The sequence below is a fragment of the Mustela nigripes genome, chromosome 10 (assembly GCF_022355385.1).
Source record: "Mustela nigripes isolate SB6536 chromosome 10, MUSNIG.SB6536, whole genome shotgun sequence".
Lineage (NCBI taxonomy): Eukaryota > Metazoa > Chordata > Mammalia > Carnivora > Mustelidae > Mustela > Mustela nigripes.
In genome coordinates this window covers 8,943,413-8,969,297 of record NC_081566.1, presented here as the reverse complement: position 1 = coordinate 8,969,297, position 25,885 = coordinate 8,943,413, and the positions used below count along the sequence as shown (strand labels likewise).

Genomic DNA, 25,885 nt, shown 5'->3' with positions numbered 1-25,885 from the left:
CTTGACCAAAATTTTTTTTTTTCTTTTTCTCTCTCCCCAGCGCCCCGCCCCCCCACCCTGGTATTTCTCTTGGTGTTCTTTTAAACATATTTTGGGAAAATACATTTAGATTCTAGTATCCCTTTCTCTGCAGTGGCAGACCCCATTGCTTCTGAGGACAGTCTTGGCCTTACCTGTAGGTGCTGAGGGCACGTGTGGGGGTGGTTTCCTATTCAGCCACACAAACTTAGTCAAGCTTTCTTAAGTAAATGTTAGTCTTGATTCCTCACTGCTACGTGATTAGGTTTTCTACTTAATATGCATTGGAAAATGACCCATGATTCAGTTCCAGTAATAGCTAGGGAGTCTAACCTTGAACTTGCTGCTATGGACTATTAACAAAACCCAGTCTGTGAAAACAGTATAGTTATATAGTCCATCTGTCCATTTTTCTGGTTATCTAAAATTTATGCCTGTGCTTTTGGACATATAATGCCAGTGTACCCTGGACTACATGTTTTGGTCCCTTTCTGTGGAAATATTTTTAACTCTGTTTTATCTTTGCATTTTCCTTTTTAGGTTGAGAGGGACAATGAGAAATAGCCCTGTAAAACTCATTAGTGTATATATGAGGATACTTTTGGGGACTTTGTTTATTATACAGCAAGATATCTTACAAAGACCCATGGGATAAATTCAGATTTTTATCCCAAGAAAAACTATTCCTTCTGAAGCAACTTATTTTCTTTTAAAAAATATTTGTGGGATCTTGTGAATATTGAAACTGATTGTGTCTCATTTGCTTTGCTTCCTAAAAGCTTTCCTGCTAAATTTGTGGCCCTTTTACAAATATGTAGACTTTGACTCTGGCTTCTTTTTATCTGAAGGCAGTAGAGTCTTGGAGTTAGGAATGCGGGCTCTGGAGTGTGATGGCCTGCGTCAGATCCAGGCTCCATCATGCAGTAGTCGTGTCGAAGTCAGGCACGCTGCTTAATCTGTGCAAGCCTCAGTTTACTCATCTGTGAAATGAAGTTAATGGTGCCCTCCTGGGTTTATTGTGAGGATTTCCTGAGAATGATAGATAAGAGCAACTGTTCTTGACACAGCCTGGATACCCCCTGCTTTTTTCCACTTTCATATTCCTTTTGTTTCACTTCGTGTATTTTAAAAAATAATGGGCTCCGTAGTATTTATAATAATTTATTGATTGTTATCCAAAAACTCATTGTCATCTAACTCATTGATTGTCTAAAATCTGTCTTGGAGTATGCGCAAAGTAAGCATACGCAAGTGCTGGTTTTTAGCACATTGTGACTTCCATAAAATACAGCTATTAAAAACAGTCACAATTGCTTTGCAGTAAGTATTCCTAAATCCACAGAGGTTTCGGAACTAGACATACATGAAAGTTTACTTTTAGTTCCCCCAACTTTCAGTCTCTCCCCTTTTCACCTCCAACACATAGCACTGAACAGAGGTTCTGTATTCTTTGTATAGGTGTGACAGTGGTTTTCTTAAGACATTTCTGTTACAGCCTCTTGGGTTAAAAGTTTCACTATCGTTTGAAATCGGTCATAAGCCCAGGGAAGCACGTTCACTCTAGAACTATTGAGTAAATGAGTTCCCCAGTTTGAGAAGTTAGAGTTTTATGTGAGGTCAGGCCAGTTGAAGACATTTACAAAGAATTAGTTGTTTGTTATTGCTATGTGAGTTGCAAGAATGGAAAAAAAAGAAATTCTTTCTTCAATACTTCCTTCCAGGCTGAGTCATCACTCGAGAGTGGGAAGGGCAGCAGCAGCAGCAGAGAATCCAAACCCCAAAGCTGATACCACAAAGTAGCGTTTCTCCGAGTTGGGGGCTCAGAGGGGAGCCATCATGAGCGATGTTACCGTTGTGAAAGAAGGCTGGGTTCAGAAGAGGGGTAAGTACTCACCAAAGCCGAAAGTCGTATGCTTGGTAAGTGTGCTGACGGTCACTGGTGTCCTGGAACTTGGTATTTGTTCCATAGCTGTTCACAAAGTCCAGTAAGAGAGAAATATTTAACTTATGTGTGAGGAATTTGCTTGTTATTTAGGGATTCTTCGTAATTCTTGATTTTGATAATTTATCATCAACGTTACGAAGACTTGGCCTCCTGGTATGTTGTGTTACAGAAAGTTCATGTTGTGTTTTTCCATGTCCACAGATTCTACAATCCAGAGAGATGTCTTTTGGATGATTTGATACCTAGAAAAGTGTCTAACTCATCAGCATTTAAAGACATGTAAATTTATATTAAGCTGGTCTGGGCGGTAGCAGGGGAGGGGCTTACAGGCTTAAAGGGAAAGAGTTCTCCCTCAAACTCATGGTTTCAACCGTCCTGTTAGTTAGGTAAGGAGAGTCTGAAAGTAAAAGACCAAATGAAGAAAAGGTTTTGTGTTGTGTGTGTGTGTGTGTGTGTGTGTGTGTGTGTGTTTATGTCTCATTTCATATTTTTATTTTTCATGATGTAGTTTTAGTATTTCTTGTTCACTCCTACTTTAGGTAAATAATTCAAATGCACTATTATTCTTCTCTAATACTAAAGGAAGAACACTTCAACATAAAGCTTAGTTTATCCTCTATGAGGTCACCTGCTAATGTGGTCAATATGTTTATCAAGAAATCTGGAGTGTAGACCAGTTGCCAGGCAACAAGTGTTTATCCACGTGGCCAAATTGAGTAGCATGAGGACTGTTTTACTGTCAGGACTCTTTTAAGTTCTGTGTACTGGATCTATGTTCTGATTAAAAGTTGCCTTTTAAATATGTGATTGCAGTGTTCCTTGTGGGTCGTAGTTAATTCCTATGCTTGAAAAGCTGTTGTCAGAAGTTAAATGGGATTATGTATGACTGAGTTTTTAAAATCAACCTTATTGAGTTATTATTTCCAGAACAATGAAATTCACCAATTTTACGTGTACACTTTGATGAGTTTGCTGCCTTCGAGCAGTAGTGTAACAAGCACTACACATGACAGCAGACATGTCTGTCTTCCCAGAAGTGCCCTCATCCCCCGATGCAGTCAGTCCTCTTTCCCCAACCCTGACAACCACTGATGTGATACCACTGGAATCTTCCTTTTCTAATTTCTCTTTATCAGTAGAGGCCTGCGACCTTTTGTGTTTGGTCACTCTCACGTAGCGCAGTACTTCAAGGATTCATCGTGTTGTTGTGTATATCATCAGTTTGTTTCTTTATTGTTGGGTCACATTCCATAGTTGGGCCATAACACAGTTTATCTCTTGACCAGCTGATGGGTAGTCGGGTTGTTTCTGGCTGTTACGCATAAAACTGCTGTGAGCAAGGGAGTGTGTATCTTGGTGTGATGTATTTTCATTTTTTCTTGGGCAGTAACCTAGGAATGAGATTGTGGTCATGTGGTAAGTGTGTGTTTCATGATAAAAACTGTTTCAGCCAGTATTTTACTGTTGTTTCATTTATTGTATGTTCTATTATATAGTTTAGGAGGCATTTTCAGACTTCACTGCTCTATCAAGGTATTTTTTCTTTATTTTTAACTTGCCTATTAACATTTATTCTCTATTTCTTACTATCCTTGGGATGGCAAATCACGTAAACCTTTTGGAGTAATACTTTATTAAGCTCTAAAATCTGCTCTAGTAAGACCAGAGCGAGGATTAAGTAAGACAGTGGATGTGGATGTATTTTGAGAGTTTTAACACCAGCGTAAACTATTGTGGTCATGGCATTTTGTCAGGGATTTAGGGTGGTTCTTGAGTTTGTTTAGCTAATTGTGTCTTGTCTGAACTACCGTAAGAGAAGGTTGGTATATAGTGTGTGAGATACAGAAACAAGAAAAAATGGACGAAGGTTATGTTGTGTTTTTCTTACATTGGTTAGCAGTACACAAAGATATATAATGATAAGTAAAAGTCTTTTCTACTCTCTACTTTTTCAGACTGGTTTCTCTTCTGGGATATAACCACTTTAGACCTTTTCTACTTTTAATTTTTTTGGAGATTATTATCTCAATTTTATGTATATTATACTAAGCTTTATATTTGAGTAATCTTACATAATCGAGTATATATATATCACCTTTGTGAAAATAAAGAATTTAACTTGTAATACCTGTTTTCTTCCTTCCCTCCTGAAGGAGGGGAGAGGGCTTCATGGTTATACTTCCAACACTTGGCACTCTTAATTCTAGAAGATACTTAGGCATCATATCTAAACTTGTCACTTTATGAGTACAGAAAATTAGTACCCCTCCCAGTCTTTCCCCCGAATTCCTCATGGTCCCCTCCCAGGTTGTGTCAACTGTAACATTTATTTAATGTTGCCAAGGTTTGTAATAGTTTCACTTGTTGATTTGGAGCAGCAGTAATCAATAGTGTGATAAGTAAATACTACCTGCTGCTAAAGGAAGTTGTGTGACGGGTATGGTGTGTTAAAAGCCGTAGGGAACAAATGTTGGTATTCCAGATCAGGTCGTACTTTAGTTTGGCTTCTAGTTGGGGCTATACCTGCTTTTCCTGGATTTTCCAGTTGTCATGTTGCCCCCCCCCCCCCCCCCCCCACCGTTGGTTAAAGAGAGTCTGTCTTCTTCATCATACCACTTGGGTATCCAGTTTTTTAATCATAGTATTTGTTGAAATTTTATTGGGAACTGACTTTCTTCTGGGTATGATGTTAGCTAAGAGCATGTTATTTAATTGCATTCTTGGACATGTTCTCTGCTTTCTTAGACCTCGTGTCTTTCCCATTTATTTTGGATTTGTTTTACCATGTTCCAGAAGAGTTTTTGTTTTTGTTTTTGTTTTTAATTTCCTGGAGTATTTTTTAAAGAAAGAATATGTGGAGGATGCTTGTCAACAGAGTATTCTAAAATGTGCTTTTCACGTTGACACCCAGGACATACCTTAGCTGGGTATAGAATTTAGTTGTGCAACAGTTTTCCTTTGGAATTTTGAAGGTTGCGTTACATTACCTTTTGGTAACCAGTTTCACTGATAAGAGGCGTAATGCTAATAGGAGGAATTTCTTTCTAGGTAACCTGTTTTTGTTCTCTGGAAGCTTGTTGTGGCCATGCCTTTTTGTCTTTGACATGAAATGTAAGGAGGATAAAATGTAGTTCTTTTAACTCTTCCTGTAAAGCATTTGGTGCATCTTTTGGATATATTGGCATATGTCTTCAGTTCTAGGGAATCTTCTGTATTTCTTTCATTATTTCTTCCCTTCTGTGTTCTCTGTATTCCTTTACAGCCTGCCACCCCCCACTCCCCACCCCAGAGCATCTATTATCAATGTTCAGGTTTTACGATTTTTCTTTCACTTCCATGTCTTTGTTTTCCAGCCTTGTTCTGGAAGATTTCCTTGACTTTTTCTTAGAACCCTTTACTGAGTTCATCTATTTAAGCTATTACTTTATATTTCTGGGAATTCTTTATAGTTCATAGCGAGCTCTTATTTTACAGATATAATACAATCTTTAATCTTAGAACACTAACTAGACTTTACAAGACCAGTGCTCTAACCCCTGAGCTATGGAGCCCTAACTAGACTTTATTTTTAACTTTATTCTCCTGTCTGAGTAACTTTTTCAGTTTGTTTATTTTGGTTCTTTTTTTGGTGGTGTTAGTATTCCTTAGGTATCTGGTGGTTCCTGTGGCTGTGTTTATACTTGGGAATGAAAGACTGAAATTGCTGGTCCTCTATTTGTATTATTTATGTATTTTCCCTATACATAAGACAAGTTAGAGTCACTGAACAAAGATTTGTGATGGCAGTTTTAACTGGACTCCTGAAAGTACTAGTTGAAATATTAGGGGAAACCAAACTGGGCATTTTTTCTTTCCATCATTCTTAATTTATTCCTTTAGAGATTTTCAGTATGATTTTAATAATAACTTTGTGTTTTAGTCAAGCAAATTTCATTAGGTAGTCTGATGTTGTTTGGCTGTATTTTTGTTCAAAGAATTTCTTCTAAAAGAGTGTTATTATTTGTTGCCTGTTTACCCTGAGCAGATAGATTTTGATCTCCTGAACCTGGGTGTACTTGTTTGAAGATAAATATGGTAACATCTGCCTTCTTTTCCTCACGGTATGGTGGTAGGCATTATGAGCTAATATGTATGGAGTGTTTAAACTATTAATCAAAATACTAACGGAAAAGTTATATCATCCCTTACCTTGAATATCAGTCCTTTTCCTCAAACTTGTAGTTATCAATCAGTTCTTGTTAGCTCCTGTCCAGAGAGAATCTCATTTTATTTGTACTTTCAATGTAAATAAGTCATTCTTTAGTAAATATGATCCTGGAAAAGGAAAAAAATAGATTTAAAGATAACTAATGGTAATGTGTTGGACAAATGCTTTCCTAATTTTGGTGATTGGTGATATATCGATATTGAAACCTTTTTTTGTTTGTTTGTTCTGTACTCTTCTGGAGCAATTACAAAATGGTAAGTATTAGTTGGACATGGACATGGGATTGTTGGTGTTAGAGATGACAGTAAAGAAAACATCATGTATAGCACACATAGACTCCAGTGCCACCTGCATATTCCTCTTTTGTGTGGGAGAGAACCTCATAGTTCAGTTGTATATCAGCGCAGGAGATACCTGCATGTGTATTAAACGCTTGTTAGATAGATGGTCTCCTTCACAGACCAGCCAGTTGGTACTGCAGATCTCTAAAGTTAATGTCAAAAGTTTTGCTCTCCTAGTTTTTATTCCATTACAGTCCGTAGTGATATTTGCTGTGAAGAAACTTACTGCATTAATAAAGTGGGAAATTTAACCAGCTTAAAAGGTCTAAATTATAGAATTAAGTAGACTGCAATCCTATTAACCAGGGCTGATTGTAATTTATAAAATTCTGTTTGCTTAATAGTACTGTTTCTTAAAAAGGTAAGTAGTCTCATAAATGTGGCGAGCCAGTTTTTTGATAACAGGTTAAAATCTAATATATTGTTAGTCAACTCGTAACCTTACTGTTTTGAAATTGGTAACAAATCTAAGAGGTGGTTTTATCATTAAAAATCTTTGAATTGATAAAAATGCTGCATATTTCTTACACTTTTTGTTGCCTCAATATCTAACAAACCGAACATTCATGTTGTGTTCATGTATGTAACCAGTTTGTGCTTTTGAAGAACTTGTTTCCTTAGTTTGCTTTATAGTTAATAGTTTCCAGCTCAAGGACATCAATAAATTGTGACCTGGGAATGATATTTGTTTTATATTCTTTGAAATGATTTGTTTAGAGGAATTGGAATGTTAGTGTTTGGTAATTCCAAGCGAAAACTTCATGAGTCTATGAGTTTTCTCTCAAAATAGCTTAATGCCACTATGCAGAATATTTTAGTAATGTGAAGATTGTAAGCTGGGCTATATTTTAATGTGTGATTGTTGTGATCTAGTCTAGTCCCCCAGCCCTTAAAAAATGTGAAATTTATTTTTCTCATAATTTGAATACATTTATTTTGGAAATTTTAACCAAGTTAAACCAAATGGAGAGAACCATCAAATGATAAGCTTTCATATGCATTCTAAAGTTACAGAATTGAGAGCTGCTGGGGCGCCAGGTAGAGTGGCGCAGTTGATCAAGTCTTGGACCTCTGGTTTCTCTTCAGGTCATGATCTCAGGATCATGAGATTGAGCTCGCAGCTGGGCTCTGTGTGCAACAGGGAGTCTGCTTGAGATTCTCTCTTACCTTCTCCCTCCGCCTCTTCCTGCTTGCATGCTTGTGCACACATTCTCTCTCAAAATAAATGTGTTAAAAAAAAGAACTGTCGGGTCATGATCTCAGGGTCCTGGGATCGAGCCCTGCGTCGGGCTCTCTGCTCAGTGGGGGGCCTGCTTCCTCCTCTCTCTCTGCCTGCTTCTCTGCCTACTTGTGATCTCTGTCTGTTGGGGGAATAGATAAAATCTTTAGAAAAAAAAAAAAAGAACTGTAGAGTTCCTGTTGTGTACACACACATATACTCACACACATTCTGCTTCCCAATAAGCACGAGATTTGTGTATTGACCTTGTATCCTGCAACTCATTAAATTCACTTATTTGTGTTACTTTTACTAAGGTGAATTTTTTGCTAATTTTCTGTGTAGATGGTCAAGTCATCTCAAAGAGCCACAGTTCTGCTTCTTCCTTTGCAATCCTAATGCCTTTAATTAACTTGTTTATTTATCTACTTATTTATGTTTATTTAATTAACTTGTTTATGACTGGTCTTGTCTCACTGGTTAGGAATTTTGAGTAAAAGTGGTAAGAGTAGACTTTCAGCTGCCTTTCTCATGTTACTGGGAAAGCATTTATTACTGCCACTGTCTTCATAATATTATGTAATAATCACTGTTGTATTAGTTGTGGGTTTTCTGTTGCTGCCTTTAATCAGGTTGATAAAGTTCCCTTCTGTTCTAGTTTGGTGAGTGTTTTTATCATGAGAGGGTGTTCACTTTTTTCAAAAAGTTTTCCCATGTCTACTGAAATGGCTATTTGATTTTTCCCATTTTTCTGTTAATATGGTGCATTACTCTCATGGCTAGAATAAATCCCATTTGGTCACGATGTATTACATTTAATTTACCAGTTTTGATATGCTAATATTTTGTAAAGGATCTTTTTTTGCATTTATGTTGGTCTGTCATTTTCATTTCAGGTTTTGGTATAATGGTGGTTTGGTATAATGGAGCAGGAAATACTCCCTGCTCCTTAATTTTTGAAGGAATTTGCATAAGATGGGGTTTATTTCTAGTTTAGCATGTTTGGTAAAATGCATCAGTGAAGCCATTTGAGTTGGAGCATTTTTGGTGAGATTTCTGATAATAAATCCAGTTTTATTAATAGCTATATACAGGACTATTCAGATTTTTTGTTTCATCTTGTGTCAGTTTGGGCAAATTATGATTTTTTTTTTTAAGGAATTTGTCCACTTCATCTAAGCTGTTGATACATTTGGCATAAGGATGCTCTTATTATTTCGTTATTTAAGTCTTTGCAGGATCTCTTATGATAATCCCTTTATTAAATTCTGATATCAGTAAACTATGTTCTCCTTTTTCTTATCTTTGGTCAGCTTTACTAGGAGTTGATATATTTCACTAAGCTTTTCAAGGAGCCAACTTTTTGCTTTGTTTTCTTTGTCCTTTTTTTCTGTTTTACTGCATTTGCTCATTACCATTTTAATTTGTGTTTCTTTTTTCTGGCTTAAGGTAAAATAGTACATCACTGATTTTAAACCTTTTTTTAAAATATAAGCACTTAAATCTTACTTCACTGCCTAAGTATGTCCTGCAAGTTTTGATGAAATATGTTTTCATTATTATTTAGTGTAAAATGTTTCCTAACTTCCTTTGTGATTTCTTCTTTGAACCAGGGGTTATTTAGAATAATGTTGCTTAATTTGAAAAGATACAGGGGTTTTTAGATAGCTTAGTGTTTTGATTTCAGCTTTCTATTTAATTGTAATTACAAAAGATACTATGTAAAATTTCAGTCATCTGGAATTTTTTTGTTATTTAAAATTTTTTTTTTTATGATCCATCATATGGGTCTCTCTCGATTTTTCTGCTAGTCTGGATGTCATTTTTTTTTTTTTTTAAATGTCTGGTCAGCATGGGTGATAGTCATATCTTTTCTGACTTTACTGATTTCTTTTTCTTTAGTTCTGTCAGCTACTGAGAGAGGTAAAATCTCCAACTATGATTGTGAATTTATCTGTTTCTTTTTTCTGTCTATTTTGTTTTATATGTTTTGAAGCTCTGTTATCAGATGCATTTACATTTATAATGATTATATCTTCTTGATGTATTACATCTTTTATGCTTATGAAATGTCCATCTTTTTTTTTGGTATAAACTCTTTGATTTGAAATTCAGTATGTCTGTTATTAATACAAGCACTCCAGGCTTTTTCTGCTTAATGTTTACATCTTGTATCTTCTTAAAATGTTATTTTACATTTATTTATTTATTATTATTATTATTATTTTACATTTAGCTTATCTGTGTTTTATATTTAAACTGCCTCTTGTATACAGCATATTTTTGGGTGTGGCTCTGTTTTTTTTTTTCTTGATCTCATTTGATAGTCTTTATGCTTTAATGTAGACCATTTATATTTAGACCATTCATATTTATTAAGGTAATTATTAATATGGTTGAGTTTCCTTCTTCCCATATTCCTGCAATTTTGGGGTTTAGAATTTTTTTACTTTCCCCTTTTATTTCTGCTGTGGCTTGTTAGTTATACCTCTTATTAAAATATAAAACAAATCTATGGTTGATGTTGATTTGATTGAATTTAGGTCTTCTGTTTTGTTATTTATTTTCGATTTGTCCTATTTTAAAATATTTCTCTGTGTTTATGTATATTGTATATATTATATATACAATTGGGTAATTATATATATTGCCTGTACATATATGTGTATATATATATATATGTATATATATATATATGCGTGTGTGTATATATATATACACACACACTGTCCTTCTATTCAGACTCAATACTTTATTTCCCCTATTGTGAAGAGCAAGCTGGAATCTCAGCTTTTTTCTCCAGTTTTTGATTTCCGCTTTCAGGCTTGCTGGAGTCTTTTCTGTGCATGTACAATTCAATGTTTAGCCATAATTTGGGTGGAATTTACCTCTCGGTTTTGGGGCTGCCGCACGTGTCTCACTTGTTTGTGGGCTGTCTCTCTTACTTTCCAGCCGCTTTGGCATCTCTGACTCTAGCATCTGATTCTAAAGTGAGCAAGACTATAGTTTTCTGCCTAAATTGTATCCACCTTAATTGCATGGAATGGGGGAGCCGGTCAAGCAGAAAGCCCCATCAGTGCAGATCTCACCCAGTGCAGTTCCTTGTTTCTGGTGACACTATACCTCCAGTTTCTGCTTGCTTTTGGTGCTTTCCACTGCCTTCAGCTAGTTATTTTGTATATTTTATAGAGTTTTTAATTTTATGTGTGGGAAGATTAGTCTAATGTAAGTCACCCGACTTATACTCTGATAAGCATATGCTTCAATGTATGGTTATAAAAACCTGTTTAAGTTTTATAGTTCACTTAATTTTGTCATGGAATTGCTCATAACAAGTTAGGTGAAGTAGAAATTTCATCTGCATTTATATTTGAGGAACCTGAACCAAACCTGATGGTTTCAAGCAGCTAAGTTCCTATCACCTGGAAACCTCGCTGAACCTTTTTTGTCAAGTGAATGTATAGAATCATGAGCTGGAAGAGACATTAGATGTCATCTCGACTTGGGGCGCCTGGGTGGCTCAGTGGGTTAAGCCTCTGCCTTCGGCTTAGGGTCCTGGGATTAAGCCCCGCATCAGGCTCTCTGCTCGGTGGGGAGCCTGCCTCCCCGCTCTTTTTGCCCGACTCTCTGCCTGCTGGTCATCTCTCTGTCAAATAAATAAATGAAATCTTTAAAAAAAAAAAAGAAGAAGAAGAAGAAGGCATCTCAACTTATACCCATTTATCTTCCACATTAGAAAACAGGTCATTTTTCAAGTTAGGGACTTCGCCTGGACCAGCAGCTGAGATTTCTTTACGGCCAATTTTATGATGCTTCATATGTTGTTTCTTTCTCACACTGTGGCCAGTATTGGAGTTGTTTTGTTTTGTTTGTTTGTTTGGAATTCTTTTTTTTAAAGTTTCTTTCTTTTTTATTAACATATCATGTATTATTTACTTCAGGGGTACAGGTCTATGAATCATCAGTCTTACACCGTTCACAGCACTCCCCGTAACATGTACGGTCTCCAGTGTCCATCCCCAGCTACCCATCCCCCACCCCCCAAGGTTTCTTTTTAGTACCTGATGGGGGGAAGGCACAGAACTGTTGGACAGGAGGGGCCTTTAAAACCCCGTGAGAATGTAAAAAGAGAGCATTTTCCATTTGGTGGAAGGAATCCTTATGCTATTTGAGTGTATCACTTACTGCTCTGTGTCCACGGGGAACACAGGGAAACCATTCCTCTGGAGCTTATTGTGTTACCTCCCTTGGAGAAACTCTTTCTGTTTTCTTTGACACAGAGAAACTTTTCTTCAATTATCTGTTCACATTCTGTAATCAACCACATTATCCTACTGATGTCATTAACTGTGTTCCTATCACCATGTTTTTTTTACGTATGTCATCGTTAACGTTAGTTTTTTACTTGGCATATTTTCTTTTTCCTGTGTCTTTGTCAGTGGAAATCTTCTGTGTCCTTCAATTATAAGTTCTAATATAATCTGTTTTTTTCCCAGATCAGTCTTAGAAAGGCAGAGTGATTTCTCTTGTCTGCAGTGTTCTGTCGCTTCACTTCCTTGTGGCTCTATATGGACTCCTGTTAGCTCCATCATTTCTCTTTGTCCGTTGTCAAAACCCCGAGTGCAGGAACTGTGTCTAATACAAGGGTATTTTGCATCTAGGGTCTCCCAGCACTTTGACCATGGTAGGTGCTTAGGCTTGGGGTGAAGGAAGAAGAAGACAGTTTTAGAAGGTCAGACAGCAGTATGTCACAGATTTCAGGGCAAGGAAAACGAGAATTGGGACAGCTGAGGCGAGGCAGGGAACACAAAATAGATCACAATTATGAAAGCAGCCTGTATCTAGGATAGGCTTTTGGTCAGGGCAATGCTGGGATTCTAGATCAGGTTGTGTATCTGTCAAGCTTTTGTGTGAGGGAAAGTAGAACTAACGGTAGGACATGGTGGAAGTGACTGCATGGTTCTTCCTGGCCCAGGTGGCTGCACAGGACTTCGCCCGGCCCAGAGTGGATTAGTAGAGAAGGTGTCTATGTCTGGTAGGTGCACTCTGGATTAGAATGAGTCTCACTAGAGGGAGAATAGAGTAGTGGTCGTAGTTCCTGAATATCTGTAAACATCTTAAACTCTTGGAAGTGCAAAGTACTTCTGAGGTCAAGACACCTAACTTTTCCCACCTAGTAGAATCTTTCCTACCGAGTTTCTGATGGATCCTTTGTCGCAGGGATTGTGGGTAACTAAAATCTCACTGTGTAAGGCATAAGTGTTTCATTATTTAACAGCTCTGGGGTCGAGTGCACTTTCCCTTGGCCTCCTGAGCAATATAAAACAGTTTCTGTTTTCCATGCGATAGGCCTTCAGGTATTTCAGCATTGCTGTGGTATCTTCCCTAAAACCTTTTTAAGCAAAGTGTTCTCTTTTCTTTCATTTGTTTATTGTATGACAGGGTTTCTCACCCTCACACGTAATTTGGGTGTCCTACTGTGGAAATAGCTCAGTTTGTCCATGTTCCTGGTGCCCAGAAGTGGGCGTAATCCTGCAGGTGTGCTCAGTGCGGAGAAGGGCGCAGCAGGCCTGTCGGCTCCCACGGTGTATATCTCGGGGGGCCGTCGCTGCCATCCGAGGCTGCAGTCCTTTTCTCTGTTTTAACTTTGAAAGCAACTTTTATGATGTGTTCTTCATGCAGATCATTTACATATGCCAATTTGTTGTCCACATGTTAGCAATTTGCATTCCTATCACTGGTGTGTAAAAGTTTCTGCTTTATCTTGCCATAGTTAATCACTGAGTGTTATTCTTTTTAGTTCTTGCCATCATATTGCTGTTTTAGTTTGCAATTTATTTGTTATTGAGGCTTAACTTTGTTGTTGGTGCTTTTTTTTTGTTTGTTTGTTTAAAAGATTTTATTTATTTGACAGAGATATCACAAGTAGGCAGAGAGGCAGGCAGAGAGAGAGAAGAGGAAGCAGGTTCCCTGCTGAGCAGAGAGCCCAATGTGGGGCTTGATCTCAGGACCCTGAGATCATGACCTGAGCCGAAGGCAGAGGCTTTAACCCACTGAGCCACCCAGGCGCCCCTGTTGTTGGTGTTTTAGCCATTTTTTCTTCAAAGGAATTGCTTGTTTCTGACCGTAGTCAATTTTTATATATGCAGCCTATGTCTTTTATGTATTTTATGTCTTCTTATTTATTTGTAAGCGCTTTTTGTATATTCAGGATAGCATCATTTTATTAATCATTTTGTTGTTAAAAGTATTTTCCTGGCATGGATATGTATCTTTCAACTTTATGTTTTTGTCATGTAAAAGTTTTATAATTGTTCTGTAGTTTAGTATATCAGACTTTTCCCTTCCAAGGAGGCCATTGAGGTCACACTTAGGAACTTTTGCCCTATTTTCTTTGAGCATCATTATGATTGAAACCATTTGTATTATCTACATAATATATTAGTTCCTTTTGTAAAAGATCCAAGCAGTATATAAATAAGCAGAGTGTGATAGGATTCCTCTACTCCTGATTTCCTTCTTAGAAATAGCCACTGTTGAGTGGGATGTGCTACTCTAAAGCCAGAAGGATACATACCAAACAATAGGTAATACTTGTCTCTTGTCAAGAGATTGGAATCTAAGACATTAGGTCGGAGACAGGAAGAGGGATTATTAATGAAATGAGATTTTTGCACTTCATTTTGTATGTTTGGATCTTTTGTTTTATGTCGTTTTACATGCATGTTTAATGTCATAATTGCTTAACAGCGGTTATGTTGTCTGTGGCATTGCAGCATGGTCACTCAGACACTTTGAAAGGAGTGTCTAACTTGCTAGAACTTGCCTTCGGAGAATCTCCTCTTCTCATCCATCTACTTTTCGTACTTTTAAGTACTCGAGTACTGTCATGTTAGTCCCCTGGTTAAAAGGATGGAATTTAACTTCAGATCTTGGCTTTGCCATTTATTAGTGACCGTGGGCAAAATACTTAATATGCCTTAAATTTCTCATCTGTAAAATGGTGATGAGGGCAAGTGGTTGTAAAACTCTTAGTCAGCTCTTCTCACAGTGTGTGGGACATACGACGTCGTTAACGAACAATAGCTACTATTTAATAATCTGTTATAAGATATTGCTAAATTACCAATCAGCCTTATTAATATTTAATAATTAGGCTCATCCATTGTTTTCCTCTGTAAAAACAATAAGGACTTGCCCTTTTCAGGGTTTTTTTTCTTCTTTTTTTAAAATCCCTTCTGATTCTCTGTGTTTCTCAGAGACTATTTATGCTAACTGCAACCCAGCAATAAGTCACTCACTGTCTTCTCAGCACCTCTAGGCATCAATGTTTGCATTATGATGGTACTCCTTTTAGGAGATAAGTGTAAAAGAGGAGTCAATCAGTATTCCTTTTCTGTTGTCTGGGCCTGAATGCTGTGCTGTCTTCCTCTGGCTTCTTCTTTTGTAATTTTGAAATTCATGTTGGTCTGTAACTATTTTTTTCCCGTTGATTGAGGACTTAAATTTCTTTTAGTTGTTTTCTGTATCTGTTCTTCGTTACACTTCTATCTTTCCCAACATTTTCCCCCTACATTAAATGAACTAGTGCTTCAAGCAACAAGGATATGTACTTTTTTCTTCCTCACTCAGGGTTGGGTAAGGTCAAATGATAGTCACATTTTAGTCCTGTGGTTAAATTTTACTAAAACTGTTTGCCATAAATTAGAACGCTAATTTCCTTATCTTGCACAGTTGGCAGCAAATACATTCTATACCAAATTCATTGGCCAAGAAGTAGAGCTTCAGTGTACTTTGTTTTTTGACTTTATAATATTAAGCAGTAGGGAAACTAAAAATGAAAATAAAAGTAGTAAGAATTGGGAAGAAGGGTGAAGGGGAACCCAGGTTTTCGCCTTCAGAGTAGGAAGTCAGTTGATGTGTTTACAGGTGATAAATCAAGAGACAGGCTTAATACCAAAAACATTAAAAGTGGCTGTTTCTGAGAAGTATTAAAAAGAGGGAGGCTGTGTGTGTTTTGTGTGTGTGTGTGTGTGTGTGTGTATGTGTGTGCACGTGCTCAGGCGTGGTGGAAGAGACACTTTTGTTTTGAAGTTTTCTATTCTTTCATTTGCTATTGACTTATTGTCATTGGTGCATGTATCAGTTAATACTGAATCCAATCCTGCATGATGCCAGGTTATTTATGAAGATGAGAAAGTACAGTTTTATATATAGATGTATGTTTAAAAATTGTTTGGAAAGAAACATACCAAATATGAAAAGTGTTTATCTTCAGGTAGTGAGGTTTTTTCCATCATTATATTTTTCTGTATTTTACATAATTTCTAAAGTGATTATATTACTTTCATAGTTAGAAGAAATGTTATTAAAGGAAAAATATCTAGGACCTCGGGATTTAATTTGTCGTGCTTTCTGGGCATCAGTTGGACTGTTTTTTATTTACACAAGTGCTATAACCTTTTTTTTAATTAAAAGAATTGTACACCATATTCTCTAAATGTTTGTAAATGTATTAGTAAGGCAGGCATTCTGCTAAAAATAACAGAAAACCCAGCCAACAGTAACAAAACAAAGACTGGTTTATTTTTTTTTTTACTTAAGAAGGGGAAAGGTGAGCAAGCTAGCTGTTTAGCAAACAAAGATAAAATCATAAGAGATTCCAGCTCTCCCCGCTGTTTCACCTTTAGCTGGTCGGCTTTTTGGTCTCCACTTGTTGCTTTTCGGTTTCAAGAAGGCTCTGCTAACGAGCAGCACCTTTCTGTCCAAGGCAGACGGGTGGCAGGGGCTAGTGTCCGCCACCCTGTCCTTTTTATTAGGAAACGAGCAGCTTTCTCAGAGCTCACTATCATACTTCCTTTTGTGTCACTCAGAACTGGGTTACATGTCCCCACAGCCGTGAGAAAGCGAGTAGCTCTCTTTCGGCGTCTGTAGCGGGAGGTGGCAGGGGTAGAGGGGACTGAGACTCTATACTGGGGTGGCCGACCAACAGTGTCCTCTGCAGAACATGTCATGCGTACATCAGATTCCAGGAGAGACAACAGCCTTTCCAGAGGTTAGACTGAGAATTTGGCACACAGGCAGTCTCCAAAATTCACCCCCGTGGGGATTATTCCAAAATGTCACCGTTTTGTCTGGTTGTGGCAGCACTAGACTTGTGCTCCCTTTTGTTTTTTGAGGTGATAGTGAGTTAGAGGGTATGTCAGTAAAATGCTCCCTAATTTGACTTTATTTTTCTTATAGAATCCAAATTTCAGTTTCCAGCAGTATATGAAAGCATGAGTTTTTAAGTTATCAGATGAATGATGTAAATATTTTCATTTTTAAGTCAAGAGTATGCAATGAAAATGTTGGTCACAGGTTTTATCACAGGATGATTCCAACTTTACCAACCCAAATAGTACTGGGTCAGCCCGAAATACCCAGATTACATTGTTCAAAGGATTCGGTCATATATTTACTTGGATTTTTTTCATGCACGTATTTTAATGGGTATTACCACTTATTTTCTTATTCCTTTGTCTTGGACTCCTTTAAAAAACACTTCTATTAAAAATACAGATATGTACGGTTGCCTTTGTGATATTTATGGGTTTCTGGATTAAAATGGCGCTGAGTAAAATATGCCACTCTCAAATTAGACTTGTTTATAAAAGTCTAGTACTTAATAGTTGTGTTTATCAATTAATTGACAGACTTTAATTTTGTATTTGTCTTACTGTAAACCAGAGATATTTATTTAGTTCTAGACCATTTTTGCTTAGTTCAAAAAGGACTAACTAAGGACTTTGCTTTTGAGGAGTGAAAAATCGTCCTTGGAAAGGAAATGATTAAGAAACAAAAAAAGAAAAGGAAAGGAAATGGTCATATTCATTTCTAGTACTTGGAAAACTAATTTCTTTATTTAATTATAGAGAAATACGTGCATGAGACTGGGGAGGATATGAAGATGAAGAAACAGGTCACTGCTATCATGGAGTTTAGAGTCTTTTTTTTTTAAAAGATTTTTATTTATTTATTTGACAGAGAGAAATCACAAGCAGACGGAGAGGCAAGTAGAGAGAGAGGAAGGGAAGCAGGCTCCCTGCTGAGCAGAGAGCCCGATGCGGGACTCGATCCCAGGACCCTGAGATCATGACCTGAGCTGAAGGCAGCGGCTTAACCCACTGAGCCACCCAGGCGCCCTGGAGTTTAGAGTCTTAACTGGGGGAAGAGACTCCGTCTGAGTCAATTTCCCCAACTGTAAAGTGGGTATAATGATAGCTCTTACCTACCTCAAGCTGGTTGTGAAATCCTGTGAAAGGCTTAAAATTAGGCCAGGCACATATTAAGTGTTCCATAAGCATTAGCTGCTATATTACTACTGTGATCACAAAACAGGAATTTGCACAGAAACCTTTGTGAACACAGATGAGGCAGGGATTGACTTCCCAGAAAAGCTAGGGGAGTGTTAAATTTTTACCTGCCCCTAATTCCATGTTCATCTTTGCCACTCTAATGCCTACTGCCTAGTAAGCCCTCAAAAACTGTTGATGAATGAATTAATCAGAGAATGGGAATACACTACACAAGTGAAATTTTTTTTTTTAGAAGATTTTATTTATTTGTCAGAGAGAGAGCGAGCGCACACGTCTGCACATAAGCAGGCAGTGTGGCAGGCAGAGGCGGAGAGAGAAGCAGGCTCCCTGCCGAGCAAGGAGCCCAGGATCCTGGGATTGTGACCTGAGCCGAAGGCAGCGGCTTAACCGACGGAGCCACCCAGGCACCCCACAAGTGAAATTTTCTTGATGTATCTTAAAGTAGATATAAAATTTGTAAAATTTGAAGACGTAATATCAAAATTTATTGATATTACATTCCTGACTTAATCCTAGGGTAGAATTTAGAATATTTTTTCAAGTAAGTAAATAATAGAAAGTAATTTAATAAATAGAAGAGCTGTTAGTTTCAACGTGATATTTGAAACAAGCTGGGTTTTCAAACTGTTTAAGATACAGTATTTTCCAGCAAGGACCTGGGATATAAGTATGCAGCAGCCCGCAGCTCTCTCTGTAGATTTTGGCAGTATTGTGTGCGCGTTAGATCTGTTCAGTGACTTCAGTTATCTACTGTTGCAGAACAGACCACCCCACGCTTAGTGACTTAAACCAACAATAGTTTATTAGTTTTCATGATCTTATGGTTTGACTTGGAAGTTCAGGTGGTCTCACTTGGGGTCACTCCTGCGGCTGCATTGGGAGACTGAAGTGGGAGAGGCAGGTTTGGGGCCCGGGGTCAGTGCTGGCTGGGAGTGCCGTCAGTCTCCACCACGCCACCCTTCCTCCGCAGAACCGCCTGCGCTGTTTGAGAGTATGTGACTGCCTCCCTCTGCGGGGGGAAGCCACCAGCCCTTCCCAAGGCCAGTTCCAGAGTTGGCACAGCATTTGTGTTAATCCTATTTTGTTGGTTGGACAAGTCGCAAGGCCAGCCTAGAGTCAAGGTGAGGGGAAATTCTTGGTGGGAAGAATGGCAAAGAATTTGTGGCCCTTTTAATCTGCGAGAGAAGCATGGTGCCTTACTATTTTTGATTGGCTCTTTATCCTTCATATTTATAATTTCTTCCCGTATGTTTTATCTCTTTTCCTCTTTCTTTTCATTCCTAGTGAAATTTCATAGTTTGCCTTCACACTGTTCCGAGGATTCAAGTTTCTTTTCTTTTGATGCAAACTTACTTTTCCATAGTGTGGATCCTAGTTCTGCCCTGCTGGTTTTGGTGGGGCTATATGTTTTTCTAGTTTTATGTTAATGTATTCTGTATCTTAGCTACCTCCCTTTCTTTGCCTCTTTAAACCCTAATTTTATGCAGTCTATTACAGATTTTCAGACATAACAGACATCAGGGCTAGGTCTGGTAGCAGGACTGGAAGTAGGATCAGAAACCCTGGGTGGTGTCTACCGTGATGTGTTACTGACGGGAGGAGCCTGAGTCTTTGGTTTAGGGATCTAGTGGAACATGACCAGACCGCCCCTTTGCACTGAGACAGTCTTGAGATTTTGCTAGTCACTGCTGAGCTTTTACTTAAGTGTGGTTGTAAGAATGATTTCAGCAGGTTACCCATAAAACTGCCATGAAATTTCTCAAACTTTGTGATTTAAAACATGTAAGCTGTTGTTAGACTAGTTTAGAAAGCAGTTCAACCTGGTGTTTATCTTGGAAAAGCATTTCCAGAGCCACGTAAACATGGAGTGGCAGCTGAGTTCCAAGAATCTGGAAAGGGCCCCTGGGTGGCGCGTTTGGTTAAGCATCCAGCTCTTGGTTTCACCTCAGGTCATGATCTCAGGGTCGTGAGATTGAGCCCCATGTGTGGCTGTGCACGCAGTGGGGAGTCTTTCCCTCTGTTCCTTCGCCTCCCACTCCCACTCTCTCTCTTTCAATAAAAAAATATATAAATAAAAATGAGATCTTTTTAAAGAAAGAATGTGGCATTATAAGCCACAAGGTATTATGAACTTGTCAGCTGCTTGAGTAAGCTATCTTAGAAGAAAACCCCATTCAAGTAGAGCTTTTTGATGACCATGGCCATGGTCACCATATTGCCTGTGGTCTCATGAGGGAACCTGTTTCAGGCTAAGCCACTCTTGCCTCCATTGAGACTGTGCAGTAGAAGTTCATTGTATTTAAAGATGCTGACTTTGGGGTTAGTTTGTTATGTAGTGATTGATAATACAGATTTTGTACCAGTGGTTTTGTTTTGCCAAAACAGAAATTTAAGATAGAGGACTGTTTTTGGAAGTCAGCGGTGGGTACAAGCGGGAACGATTAGGAGGCATTTAGCAAAAGCCTGACGAGCTTTGAATCGCCTCTTGGTGTAAGTTGGACGGCCTCTGGGAAGGCTGTGGGTGAGAGCTTAAAGAGCAGTGAGAAAACTGTCAGTGGAAATATGAGGAAGGAAATCCTTGTTCTGTAGTGGCAGAAAGCTTAGCTGTTCAGTTGCTAAAATGTCGAAGGAAAGAAATAACCTAAGGGCAGTGCTGTTAACAAAAAGGAGCAAGAGCTGTTGAGTTTGAAAATTCCTGGCCTCTTTGTATGACCAGTATTGCTGAAATTAAGAAGGGGATTCTGGGGCGGGGGGCACCTGGGTGGCTTGTTCGGTTAAGCGGCTGCCTTCAGCTCTGGGCATGATCCCAGGGTCCTGGGATCAAGCCCTACATTGGGCTCTCTGCTCCGTGGGAAGCCTGCTCCTCCCCTGCCTGCCATTCCTCCTGTTTGTGTTTGCTCTCTGTCTCTCTCCCTTGCTCTCTCTCTCTCTGTCGAATAAATAAGTAAAATCTAAAAAAAAAGTAGATTCTGGGGAAGATCAGATATGGGACACTTGTAGGAAGACATTTACCAGTGAAGCTGAGAATGTGACTTGAAAATCCTTTGGGACCTTGGAAAGATCCCAGGTGTTCCCTTAGAGAACCGTGTAGGACAACAGAAGGGGTTCTGGAAACATGGAGAGAGCTGGCCGCCTCAGTCCTGGTAGAGGGGCTTCTCTTGTGCAGAGTTGTGAGTGTGGCCTTTTGTCTCCTAATGGAGTAAACCATGACCCGCAGAGCATTTCCTATTCTGTCTCCCTCTCTTTTAAAGACAGTTGAGTTGGCAGAAGCCCTGTCGGCTTGGACTGCAAGGGCCAGAGCCTGCGCGTGGGAGGCGGCGTTTGGACCCTGAGCCTCTGTGCAGGCGGGAAGCACACTGGCGAGACCATCGGGCGTCACTCCGGGCTCCCTCTTGGGCAGGAAAGGATGACTCCTAAAGCGGGGCTGAGCTCCTGAAGGGCGGACCGTCACCAGGAACTGCCTGGGCCCCCGACTTCAGAATTGCTACAAGCCCACTCGTGGACATCCGTCTTCCTTATCCCCACCCGCTTTTAAAAGACTTTATTTATTTGAGAGAGAGAGAGAGAGAGAGAGAGAGAGAGCATGCAAGCAGGGAGAGCAGCAGGCAGAGGGAGAAGCAGACTCGCGGCTAAGCGGGGAGCCCATCGTGGGACTCGATCCCAGGACCCTGGGATTATGACCTGAGCCGAAGGCAGCCGCATAACCAACTGGGCCACCCAGACACCCCAATATTACTTTAGCTTCCTTACCCCTTCCTGAGCAGCAGTGCTACGTTGGTTTCTCTCTGCCTCCTGCACAATTAGTCCTGAGTTCCTGACTCCCAGAAAGTACGAGATTATAAAAATTGTCCAGGTACTAGGTCTTGTGGCAGTCTGCTGTGCGGCAGTAGAAGACAAATGCGGTGATGCTTAGGCTGAAATTGCAAGTCTGGGAAGGCAGCTGTGCAAGGGTGGCAGGTGGTGGGGCGCCCCCAGTAGCGCAGGGGTGAGGAGGGCCTCCCACGCAGGGGCCAGTTGCTGGTGGATTCCGTGGAAAAGCGTGCAAACGCAGGAATGTTCTTAAATGTAATTTTTGATTAAATATTGGAGAAAGGAATTATCTAATCACGATTATTACCAAGAACTACAGAGTTTTATGTGTGAAGTGAGGAAAACATTTTTCTGCTTATTTTACATGTAATCATTTAGTCTTTTTGTTAATAAAGTTATATCTACATAGCATATCTTCTCCGAGGTTAACTTACAGATTTCATACACAGTTATTTATTTATTTTAAAGATTTTATTTATTGGGGAGAGAGCACACATGCAAGCAGGGGGAGGGGCAGAGGGGAGAGAATCTCAAGCAGACTCCCCACTGAACTCAGAGCCCCACACAGGGCTCGATCTCATGACCCTGAGAGCATGACCTGAGCCGAGTTCAGGAGTTGGTTCACCAACTGACTGAGTCACCCAGGCGCCCCGTTTCATCAAGGTATATAAAATGAGTAAATGTTAGATACTGTAGGGCTCTATGCTCATCTCTTACCTCCGTTTATCTATAAAGTGGTTGGAAAAAAGGGGGATTACCTACACTCCTTTTTCTTCGGGAAATTTTAAAATATACGGAAAAGCTAAAAGTATATAGTGTTAATGAGCATGTAAACAGCCTCAGTGTTCTGCTGCATTTACTTTTTTCCCAGTCATACTGAGGTACACTGGGCAAAAACTGAACGCTTAAGGTGCGCAGTGTGACATTTTGATAGGTTTATATATGCTGCGGAACCATGACCATGTCAAGCTGGTTAACATACCTGACTCCTCACATGGTTACAGTTTTCCTTCTACCGTTTTCTTTCTTTCTTAGGTGGGGTGAACCATTGGAAGGGAGTTGCAGGTTTTGCTGTCTGTAAGTCCTTTAACCCGAATCCCCAGGAATGAGGTAGTTACAACCACAATACCATCAACACAGCTAAGATTAATACATTCAGTAATCCCGTCTAATATGGTAGTCCAAAAAAACTTAAACATTTTTTAAAAATCCAGGGTCCATACTGTTTATTTGGTTGTTTCTCTGGCCCATTATATTCTCGAATAATAAATCATGTCATAATTCTTTCTGAGAAATGGATTCTAATATTTGGGCAGTTTTTTTTGCCTCAAGTTGCCTCATAGAATGTCCCACATTCTGGATTCGTCTAATTTGTCCTCATCGTTAGAGTCACCTTGAACATTTTTTGGTGAGAAAACTGCAGGGATTACATGTTTTTGATCAAGAAGGTGGTTTATGGGTCTCTTTACTATAAAGACGTATTTTCCCCATTTATAAATCTGTGGGGTCATAGTCCCCCACAACCGTTCACTTTGGTTTAAACGTCCGTGGATGATACTTGCCTGGAACGGTTTTTACATTGTGAACCGCAGAGGAATTGCTTTTAGTGCTCATGTGTAAGAGTCATATTTGCAAGGAAAGAACCCTCTATTATTTTTCTTTTAAGAATAAATATTTCAGTTGGTCTGGGATTTAAAAATATTTATTGTCTGAGTTCCATGTGTGTTTATTTTCCTTAATGATGGATTTGGAGAAGTCTTGGTTTAATTTAAAACACTAAGTTAATAACACCATTCAGATGGTTCCTAGAATTGCTGACCGTGAGGCTCATCGAACAGTCGGGTAATACTTCTTGAATGCCTGGTAAGGTGAGGGAATCACAGCAGATAGTTTAATATGCTTAATGCTAAAAATCATAGCTCTCAAGTACTTACCCAGCTGAGAAGATAAGACACACGAGCATATAAAAATAGAATAATAGTCACCACAGAAGATCATAAATGCCAAGTTACTGGTGTAGTCAATAAATGCTTTTCGGTGTTCAGAGAGTGATCACTTTGAACTTTGTCCTGTGCAAAGCCGTGTCAGTCTGTGAAGTGTTTTAAGATGTCACTGGCATTCTGAACCTGGGCCTTTTAAGCATGCTTTCCAATAAATATCGCGTGCCTACCATGTTCCAGAAAAAAGAATAAAAACCTGTCCCTTGGCCCTGACACAATTACTGAGCGAGAGGAAAAGCACCGGAATGTACACTACCTGTGGTCATAAGGACGCTCCAATGCAGTCCTCTCCTGAGGGCCATGGCTGTGAGGACGAGAGAACTAGGACTTGATGTTGCTTTGGAGATGGGTGTGGGTGTGTGCCTGGAAAGGCTTCCTGGGTCTGGGAGGGAGATACTTCCTGGTATCTGGGTCTGGGAGGTATGTTTAGATTGAGAACGGAAGACTCTCCTTGGCAATGGAAGGTGGGCCCACGTACCCAGAGGTGTGGCCCTGAGGGCTGTGGTTTCCGAGAGGCTAGTGATGCCATGTGTAGTCCATTCTGGAGCGGTCCTGATTGGAATGGGTGTGACAGGAGTGTGTTCGTGTGTGTGCATCTATAATTTTTTTTTTCCCGGATGGGAGAACACCACAATTGAGATTTCAATGGTTGGTACAATTTTTCAGAAAAGATGTATGGGAAGATGAGCAGTGGAGTGAAGAAGGAACTCAAAGACACATGTACTCTGATGACACGTGGGGAGTGGGAGGAAAAAGAGCCTCTTCAGGCAAGCACAGAAGGAGCTGTTTATTAGGAAGGGCACTGAAATAGTAAGGCCAGAGCCACCGGACAAGAGATTTTACAAGAGGCCAATTAATGTCACACACAACAGAGTATACAGACGGAATGAAAACTGAAAAAGGCCATTGGATTTGACAGTGAAAGGATGCTCTGAATTCAGGTTCAGTGATTTTGGGGGGAGGGTGGTGTGGAAGCCAGATTTCTGGGGAGTAAGGAGAGTCCATTGATGTTGAAATATCAGATTGAAGCCATTTGTTTGTAAAATTTGGCAGTGAGAGTAGAGGAGGAATAAAATGAGACCGCTTGGTCTAGGGAAGTTTATTTTCAAAGAGAAAACCTTTGTAGGCAGCCAGCGGCAGGAGGGGCGTGGGACAGGAGGTCCTGCTGAGGGTGGAAGGAGATGGGAACTCGGGAGAAGGGGTTCCTTTTGGAAAGGGGGAAAAGCGAGCCTCAGTCCAGAGGGGGGAGGGAGGATGCGGGAAGAGCCGAGAGAAGGAAGGATTATTCAGGAAGAGAAGAGGAGAAGAAGGAACTTCTAGATGGCCAGTGTGGGCTCTGTGGACTTGGAGAGTGCAAGATTGCCTCGGGTTAGCACTGACTGCTCTGTTCACGTACCCCAGGAGCCCGCAGGAGCTTGCACAGAGGAAGCCCCTACCCGCCCAGCATTCTCCGAAGGTGGAGAGTAGCACGGCGGAAGGCTAATGGGCAAGACCGGAGTCACGTGATATTCTCTGCCCTTAGGAAAATGTTCATACCCCCCCCAAATCAATTAATTGAACACTAAATCCTCTAGTATTATCTTAAAATGTGATTATTAATACATAAAGATTTAAAATGACCTTATTTAGGAATTAGAAAACATTACTGGGTTTAATTTTAAGTGTTTTGTTAGTACATACATTTTTTTTTAAAGATTTGATTAATTTGAGAGAGAGAGAGAGAGAAGAGCGAGAACAGAGGGAGAGTGAGAAGGAGAAACAGACTCCCGGCTGAGCAGAGAGCCCGATACGGGGCTCAATCCCAGGACTCTGGGATCATGACCTGAGCAGAAGGCAGAGACTTAACCATCTGAGCCACACAGGTGCCCCAGTATATACATTTAAAAGCATGTGTTAGGTAGACCAAATTATTAAGGGATCAAATTTTCAAACATTTAAAATTTTGCAGCATGTTATTTTTTTTTGAACTGAGGACATTTCTCTCTGA

General features: G+C 39.5%; 1 protein-coding gene across 2 annotated transcripts in view; it reads left to right on the top strand.

The window, feature by feature from the left end:
- AKT3 (AKT serine/threonine kinase 3) overlaps window positions 1-25,885 on the top strand; it is a 304,808-nt gene that overhangs the window by 8,765 nt on the left and 270,158 nt on the right. For both annotated transcript variants that reach the window (XM_059412531.1, XM_059412532.1), the window contains exon 2: window positions 1,740-1,900. In XM_059412531.1, the coding sequence (XP_059268514.1) occupies window positions 1,855-1,900 (46 nt within the window). In that variant the 5' untranslated portion in view covers window positions 1,740-1,854. The remainder of the gene's footprint in view (window positions 1-1,739; window positions 1,901-25,885) is intronic.